At 30.4% G+C, this 9,754-nt stretch overlaps 1 protein-coding gene across 1 annotated transcript in view; it reads right to left on the bottom strand.

The window, feature by feature from the left end:
• Positions 1 to 700: 700 nt before the first annotated feature.
• The window catches only part of LOC145241411 (axonemal dynein light chain domain-containing protein 1-like), a 182,933-nt gene continuing 173,879 nt past the window's right edge, over positions 701 to 9,754 (bottom strand). Inside the window, exon 27 of the mRNA XM_080104340.1 lies at positions 701 to 1,119. Within this exon, the coding sequence (XP_079960466.1) occupies positions 864 to 1,119 (256 nt within the window). The 3' untranslated portion in view covers positions 701 to 863. The remainder of the gene's footprint in view (positions 1,120 to 9,754) is intronic.

Below are 9,754 nucleotides of genomic sequence, written 5' to 3'. Positions count from 1 at the left end.
GAGCAAAAGAGCGAAACATAAACAGAGGGCTTGAGGTAGAGGAAGAGATAGGAATGTTAATATAAATATATTACATAATTTCACTTCTATGTAAATTTATATCACCCTGGGCAACGCTCGGTACCCCTGCTAATCTATTATATAAAAGAGACTTGTCTGTGTGTTCGACAACAAAAAGTTCTCAATATCCGGAGAATAGCTACTTCTCTTCGCATCTCTTCCGCTGAAATATCTGGTGGGAAGGTTTTTTTTGTTTTTGTTTTATTTAATTATTGTGGTGTTATCAATAAAAGTACTCAATATCCTTAGTATAACAGCTGTGTCCAACCTGAACATCATGTCGACCCGTGCAATGCCGGGTATCCATGCTTGTTACATCCATGCTAGTTTTATATGAAGTAATTTTATAAAAATCAATTGCAGGTTCTTTTGCAGACAACAATGTGTTGTGGACTAAGTCAGTGCGGGGTGGGGGTATGTGAAGTTTCCTTCCTGTGGATCACGATGCGTCTCCTACAGGCAATCAATCGATTTGATTGAAAAATAGACAATTTCATCGATTTTGATGACAAAAAAATATATGAGTGTGACACATTCATTGATTATCATTCAATTCCGGGCAACTTCTTGTCTCCCTGTTTGTAAGAATTTAATAAACCCTGCTCCACATGAAACCTCTCCTCAAAAACGACATTACTCAATCTTTTATAAGTTACTTTATTCAAATAAACTCAGTGCAAAATACAATGTTAGTCTCGAAAAATAGAAAAGCAAAAATAAAAAAACCTTTTCCTCGGCTTTAAAAAAAGAAATCCCTCTTCTTTTTTTTTTTTTTTTTTTTTTTTTTAAATTACATCTCACTTTTATTTCTTCTTTGACTTTATAGTCTTCGTGACAAATTTCTTGCTGTGTTTGGTTGGTAAATGCTTTGGGACATCCAGGTTTGTCTTTGAAGTTGATGGAGAAGCTGTTACATTTGGCACACTTTCAGCCTCATGCTCGCCAGTGAAATAACGAAGTTGCTTTTCCAATATATGGATCTTTGCCTCGCACACCGCCAATTTGTTCTCAGCTCCTTCTGCTCTTGCTTCAAAGATTTGTGCACGTTCTTCTGCAGATCTGTCCCAAAAAAAGAAATATGTAAAAAAAATCATCTATTATACAAAGGGCAATTTTCTGTATTGCTTAAACTACCTTGCTAAAACTTAAAGAATGCAATACAAACACCCATAAAGTTAGTATTTTTTAATCGGCATAATAAAAAAATAATTTGTCCTCTGCTCCTTCTACTCTTGCCTCAAAGATTTGTGCACGTTTTACTGCAGCTTTGTCAAAAAGAAAAATGCATACTGTCATCTATTATATAAAGGGCAATTTTCTATATTGTTAAAACCGTTTTGCTAAAACTTGAAAAATATAATACAAATACCCTCAAAGATAGTGTTGTTTTTAATTGCCATAATTTAAAAATCAGTAGATACTAACTCCAGATTTAAATTATCATTTATTAACTATTAAAGATCATCATCATTTCTCTATAAAGAAAAGGGGATGAAGAGAAACTTAGTTTTAGTACTGCTTTGGCGGTCTCCTTAATTTTATTTGAGTGTTTTGGTGGTCCTTCTGCTTCAAACATTTACGATTTTTTTTTCTACAGCTTTGTCAAAACAATGTAAAAATTATCTATTATATAAAGGACAATTGTTTCTACACTAAAACTTGAAAAATACAATAGAAACATCCACAAAGTTAATATTTTTTAACAGAAAAATAACATCTAAATTAAAAAAAAAAGATTAATTCTTCTGGGATCAAATGGTCATTTATGATTTTAATGTTATAAGTAAACAAAACTTTTAATGTAATACAGGTAATGAGTCCACATTTTTTTCAAATTGAAATTTAATTCATCGTTTCTTATGTATTGTTATCATCATCACTTCTCTATAAAAAAGGGAGATGGAGAGAAATGTAGTTTTAGTACTGCTTGGAAAGCCTCCCTAATTTTATGTGGATGTTTCGGTGCTCCTTCTGCAGTTGATTCAAAGATTTACACACGTTCTTCTGCAGCTGTGTCAAAAAATGTAAAAATAATCTATTATATAACAAAAACTCGCTCTACGCAGTGTTGTTCAAATAATAAAATGTGACTTTTGTTACTAAAGATATTGAGCACCTATGTAGGGGAGATGACTAACTTTACTTTATATATAAGATAAAATAAAAAAGATAAAAATTCTCTTTGTAATTTGTTTGTTCTTTCAATGTATCACAGATTGAGAGAGGGGGTATAAATCCTAGTGCCAACACCGTTAAGACCCATAAAAACTTTTCACAGGCTTCCAACATGAACGCATATCCAATCGTACCAGATGATGAAGAAATTATTCTAAGAAATGTTAAATGAAAAAATTCTGCCTTTGGAAACTGATGTTATCTATAACTGATCTATTATTATACAAATGTTTATTTAATCAACATTTGTGCCCTCAGGGCACTCTTCCTATATATTTTTCATCACAGAAAATAACATGCTAAAATACTCCTTGGTTTGGGGATTGAGTTATGTTTGAAAAAAAAATCAATTTTAATTGTTCTAATTAGTCGTAATTTACAATTAACTTCATCAAGTAATTCATTTTTCATTGAGTGTCTAGGTATTACTCTCATCCTCTCTCATTGCATGTTGTTTGGACTTTTATTTTATTTTCATGCATAAGTATTTCTTCTTCTTCAAGTACCAAGTCTGCTCACATCCATAATCATGGCTCACCAGGCCCTTCTACATTAGGACTGTTTCACCATAATGTTCTTTGCAGTTTAGTAGCGATAGTAGGTTGTAATTACTTGCTATAGGAGCGGTGCTCATAGAGAGCGGGCAGTCTTAGTCATTCTACCTCAATCAGTATCAATTCTTTTTTGTCTATAACTTAGTTTAATATATATGTGTGTGTGTGTGTGTGTGTGTGTGTGTGTGTGTGTGTGTGTGTGTGTGTTAGTAAAAAATGGTCACACTTTTTGAAGACACTTTTTAAAAGTAAAATTTAATTGAGAAATTTTTGAAAACTTTGAAGTGTCGAACACAATGATAAAAATTTTATCATTGTGTTCGACACTTCAAAGTTTTCAACAATTTCTCAATTAAATTTTACTTTTAAAAAGTGTCTTCAAAAAGTGTGACCATTTTTTACTATAAATCCCGCTCGAAACTGGAGCACTACACACTTGAAACCACCGGACCGGCGGACCAACACGTAAATTCTCGTCTCTTCGCCTTAACACCAAAATGAAAAAGAAAAAGAAATTCACGAACCGGACTTTCGACCCTGATGAGGCTATGTATTAGCGAAATATAGGACTTACAAAAAAAAAGCAATAAACAAAAAGGCAATTAACAATGATTTTATCATTGTGTTCGACACTTCAAAGTTTTCAAAAATTTCTCAATTAAATATATATATATATAGTCTCTCTCTCATTTTCTCTTCCCTCCTCTCTCTCTCTCTCTCTCTCTCTCTCTCTCTCTCTCTCTCTCTTTCTCTCTATGTTTATTAACAATCCAATGATAAAAAAGATCGAAATAGTTCATCATAAACAACGGGGAATATTACCACAAATAATACTATTTAACCCATAACTGAAAAATGAACAGAGAGAGAGAGAGAGAGAGAGAGAGAGAGAGAGAGAGAGAGAGAGAGTGTGTGTGTGTGTGTGTGTGTGTGTGTGTGTGTGTGTGTGTGTGTGTGTGTGTGTGTGTGTGTGTGGTCAAGCAGCCAGCGGAAAGAGACTTATTTTGAATTTTATCTTTATTTAAAAAAAAATAAAATAAAATAATAATAATAATAATAATAATAATAATAAATAACTGGCTTTGCAAACTCTGTCCCTCACCCCTGATTCAAATAATCTGACCGGAGCTCAATCGGTGACCAGTCAAAAGCAATAAAACTATATATAAAAAAATAAAACTACCTATATAATAAAACTACCTAGATGAAATAAAAGAATGCTTTATTATGAACAATATGAAATATCACCACAAATATTAATACTATTCAACCCATACCAAAAGAATAAAAGGAGACAAAGAGAGGTAGAGGGAGTGGTGAATCGAAAGTTTATATTTGCTTTAATTTAAACTGGTTTTGCAAATTTTTCCCTGATTCAAAACAATCTACCCTGAGCTCAATGGATGACCATACGGATCACGTGTTTTTTGTTGTTGTTTTTTTTTAGTTCTTCTATAAATGACTCGCCCAACGAGAAAGTAACTGAGCCATTGTTCCCATCCTGAAATAAATGGAGATAAGATTTTTTCTTAAGGGGAGGTGGGGTGGGGGAGACACCCTGCTGTCACAATGTAAATATTTATACATGAAAGGGAATGATCCTAATGATGATCGGCTAAGAAGAACGGATGTATTTAACAGACTATCTATTCCTCACACTCCTTGAAATAACAGACAGGAGTCCGAGCCCGGGCCAGCACGAAACAGCTAAGGAAAGCAATCTGGAATCAAAAGCAGAAATTCTCTGGATTTACATTCCTGAAATCCACAGAGAAGAAAGGTCAACATTAAGATGCCTTTTCTCTGTCGAATTCTTTGGAAAAACAATAATAAACAAACAGCTGTTAGAACCACTCCCACAGTCTGAACCCCAAACTCCTGGTGCCTTACACTGATGCAAGAACAGTTCAAAATTCTTCTTTTTTTTTTTTTGTTTATAACTTATGTTAAGATATAAGTGTGTGTATGATGAGAATAATGGAAATAGTATTCCGACAAAATAGAGAAATAAAAAGGAACAAATCGAGTTATGTGTTCATCGACGTCTCGTCTTTATTTCGTCCAGAGGAATCTCGAAATAAAGACGAAACTTTGATGAACACATAACTCGGGTTGTTCCTTTATATATATATATATATATATATATATATATATATATATATATATATATATATATATATTACGTTTCTGAATTTTTGCGATGAGGATTAGTTATTCGTATTATTTGGAATCTTTGGACTACTGTTCTCATCTTAAGTGTCATTTTTCACAACGTTTCGGTTGATCTTCTTCAGGTGTATTTTGTCAAACTCGGTAATTTGGACAGAATTTCAAACGAGGGTAGCATGGTTTCGTTTCATCAGCCATAACTAAACAGAGATCCTAAGTAATTCGCAATTAGATTTTTCTGTCACATACGCTGAGAATTGAGCCTTCAACCTTCAGGAGAATATCATTTTTTTTTTACAATTGATTTTTTCAAGTAATCTAACTACTGCGCCACGGGTCCTTGCAGACAGTTCTAGTACACATTTTGGGAGCCTTAAACCTATTTTATTTCTAGTTGTAACTCATTTCAAAGTGTTTTTTAACATATTTTATTAACTGTTTGCTCATATTATAAGCTCTATTTCCTATTTGGTTTTATCGAGCTTTTACATCTGGCTGAGATAACTTTGTAAATATTAATTCTTTAATATTTATAATATACTTTAATTTCACCATCTGGATCATTTTGGTAAATTTAATTGCAATTTATATATATATATTTATAGTAAGTTATAAATATATATGGCGTTTAAGCTACACTGAATATTCTGCATTTCATCCACTCTAGGATATTCAGTGTAGCTTAAACGCCATATATATTTATAACTTACTAACTAGCTCTACCTACATATTGAGCGCTGTTGAAGTAAATACTTAAAGTTTATGCATAAATTTATACTTTCGTATATTAATTTTATGAGTAAATGAAGTAGTTATATATATATATATATATATATATATATATATATATATATATATATATATATATATGGATCGAACCTATAACCATATATATATATATATATATATATATATATATATATATATATATATATATATATATATATATATATATATATGGTTGTAGGTTCGATCCACGGCTGGGAAAAGGTGTATGTCTAGCCGCACTGATGAGTTGTGATACAACAAAACAGTACTGTATATGGATGGCTATATATATATATATATATATATATATATATATATATATATATATATCATTCAAACACAGTAATGTTTGTGAATATATGGTTAAGTGGCAGTTTTAATTAGTTAGAACTGCTTTAAAGCTTCACCGCTCACTCATTTTTCAACCAAATTTCAAACAATTATTACAGTTTATAGATCACTGTGAAAAACATTTTTCAATTTTCGTTCAGTAAAACAAAAGTTGTGATAAATTTACTGGTGTTCAAAATCGTAAAAATTCGTAAGGAGGTAAGCGACATTGTTTATGACTGGTTTCATAGTAACCACGTCGCTTCAGCGACTAGTGTTGCTACTAATTCACCGCTCTCGCGAAAAGAGAAGAAACAAATGAAACAGAGAATGAGTGCCGTACATTGTTTTATATATATGTGCATATGTTATGTTTATGGGGTCAAAACAATAAGACTGAAATTAAACAAAGAACAAGTGAATTTACTGAAAGCCTGGAAAAATCATGGATTACAATAGAAAAACGCGAGCATGAAAAGTAATGTAGTCAAGCTTAAACATAAAAAAGTAAAGGACTAGTTGCTAAACTGGAAAAGAAAGGACAAGATATTCTAGTAAAAAATATAATAAATTTATAACTTAAAATATTGCAGCATTAAGAATTTTTTTTTTATAATTCAATTTAACATTATATAATCAATTCTTAATGCTGCACTAATATATATATATATATATATATATATACATATATATATATATATATATATATATATAAAACTACTTCATTTACTCACATAAAATTAATATACGAAAGTATAGATTTATGCGTAAACTTTAAGTATTTACTTCAAAAGTGCTCAATACGTAGGTAGAGCTAGTTAGTAATTTATAAAATATATATGGCGATTAAGCTACAATGAATATTCGGCGTTTCATCCACTCTAGGATTCCTCGGGCTTATGCGCGAATTCTTTGATTGTTTATCGTTTTTATATGGTCCTCTTCTATTGAGGATTTAGTTAGCCAATCAGCTTTCTAGTATCCACCGCGCCCCTTCCTATCAGCCAATGAGCATGCATTTTATCGGACAAAGGATCTGTTTTAAAACTAGGTTAGTGTTTTTTTTTATTGTTAGTTTATATATAAATATACATATGTGTACATACATATATGCACATATATATACATATATATATACATACATATATGTGTGATCGTTTATGTATATTCATGTTTATTTAATTTATTTATTTGTTTATTTTCTATTGTTTTTCTTAGTTTTAAAACTATTTTTTATATCGGTATCCTAGAGTGGATGAAACGCCGAATATTCAGTGTAGCTTAATCGCCATATATATTTTATAAATTACTAACTATATATATATATATATATATATATATATATATATATATATATATATATATATATATATATATATATATATATATTAAGCCTCCTTGGTCCCCAATTTACCACTAAATCTATTTCCTCTATTTTATTATTTCTTTCTTTTTCTTTATAATGCTTTTTCAATCCCTTTTTGAAATAACGGAAAAGATTACGGTTTAGAAACTGGTTTTATTTTTTAAAAAAGCTGGTCCATGTGCTGCAGCAGAAACACGTATGCATGTTTGTATAAATGAAATACACGTATGCATGTTTGTATAAATAAATACACGTATGCATGTTTGTATAAATGAAATAAATACACGTATGCATAAATTGTATAAATAAATAAATACACGTATGCATGTTTGTATAAATGAAATACACGTATGCATGTTTGTATAAATAAATACACGTATGCATGTTTGTATAAATGAAATAAATACACGTATGCATAAATTGTATAAATAAATACACGTATGCATGTTTGTATAAATGAAATAAATACACGTATGCATAAATTGTATAAATAAATAAATACACGTATGCATGTTTGTATAAATGAAATACACGTATGCATGTTTGTATAAATAAATACACGTATGCATGTTTGTATAAATGAAATAAATACACGTATGCATAAATTGTATAAATAAATACACGTATGCATGTTTGTATAAATGAAATAAATACACGTATGCATAAATTGTATAAATAAATAAATACACGTATGCATGTTTGTATAAATGAAATACTATCATACATATATGTGTGTAAGTGTGTGTGTTTACGAGAAGAAAACCTAGTGACCCATTTTTGTATTATTTTATTAACAGCAATCTCTAAATTATTAGATTTACAATTTTTCTTTTAAATTAAAATACAGATTTTGAAAAGTTTTATATATATACTATCAGTTCATCCCGGCTTTGTTCGGACCCTATATACTGTTCATAACTTGCCCTACGTGTGAATACACTTTATGTACGATTTCAAATGTTTAGACCAAAATTTGTCGGAATAATTTTGTAGAAACCGCAGATATTTTTTAACTTTGACCCCAATTTTGACCCTTTGACATTTATTATTTTTGTCTCAAATCAAAATAAAAAGTTTTACCCATGTCCAAGTTACCTACATCTAAAATTTCAAGTATTTAGACCCAAAATTGGCGGAGGAATTTAGTAGAATCTGAAAAGGTCAACTCTTTCAACTTTGATCTTCTGGCAGCCAAATTTTCGCTCCAAAACTGATTAAAATGCTTGCCGCATGTCTAAATACCCATTATGTATAAATTTCAAATGTTTAGACCCAAAATTGGCTGAGTAGTTTGCTAGACACTGAAAAGTTGAATTTTCAAAGATCAAATTGTTGAACTTTGACTCCTTGACAGCCAAATTTCTGACTGAAAACTGATTAAAAAGATTTTCCGAAATCTCAACACTCCTTATGTCAAATCTCGAGTCTCTAGATTGAAAATTGACAGAGTTATTTGGTAGGGAAATGCACACACACACACACACACACACACACACACATTTTCACTTCATAGATGTATAGATTTACTTTGTTCTAGTTGATAAAAATGTATTTTTTCTATCTAACTTTCATAAGACATTTATGAAAATATTAATATTATTTAATTCATACCTGGAGAAAAAAGAGAGTAATAGACGGACAGGCAGACACAGGGTGAGGGATATGGGATATTGTGAACAGAAAGAAATATAGAGAAAAAATTTTGTTTTCATATTAAAAAAAAATTAACTGACTTTGCATAATCATTTCCATCTGATTTCAAAAACGTAACCGGAGCTCAATAAGTGACTTAACGGGTAAAATTATTTTCTGTGTTTCTGTAAATGGCGAACTATGTGAAAGTGAATTGGAGTATGGTGCGCATTCTAAAATAAATAAGCAGAAGTGGATTTCAAAAGGCATCCTGCTGAAAGGAGAGTTAGTTATGAGTAGGGTTATGACAACAGCATATTCTTTTCCTTGTTTTGATTCTCAGGTATATATCCATTGATATCTTATATGTTTTTTATGTAGAGTAATGTGATCCTCGGTTGATTAATTGTGTCTAACTGTGTTGGATGTATACTCCAGAGTCAAAACGATGAGAAGAATATGCTGTTGTCCTAGCCCTAGTTATAAGTATTGCTAAATTTCTTGGAGATTAATGACTTACAAACTTCTGTTGAAATAAGTACCTTACAATTTACTGAAATTACTGCTATAAAAAATATTTGAAATTATTGTCTTATAATTGTCGGGAGATTAGAACTTTATAAATTGTTTTTGATATCATTGCTTTACAAATATCTTTGGAAAATTATTGCCTCACAAATATCTTTTGAAAATTATTGCC

This window comes from Euprymna scolopes, chromosome 20 (genome assembly GCF_053919585.1).
Source record: "Euprymna scolopes isolate OS-2025 chromosome 20, ASM5391958v1, whole genome shotgun sequence".
Classification (NCBI taxonomy): Eukaryota; Metazoa; Mollusca; class Cephalopoda; order Sepiida; family Sepiolidae; genus Euprymna; species Euprymna scolopes.
The sequence above is the reverse complement of the archived record's forward strand: the minus strand, read 5'-3'. Positions and strand labels throughout refer to the sequence as shown.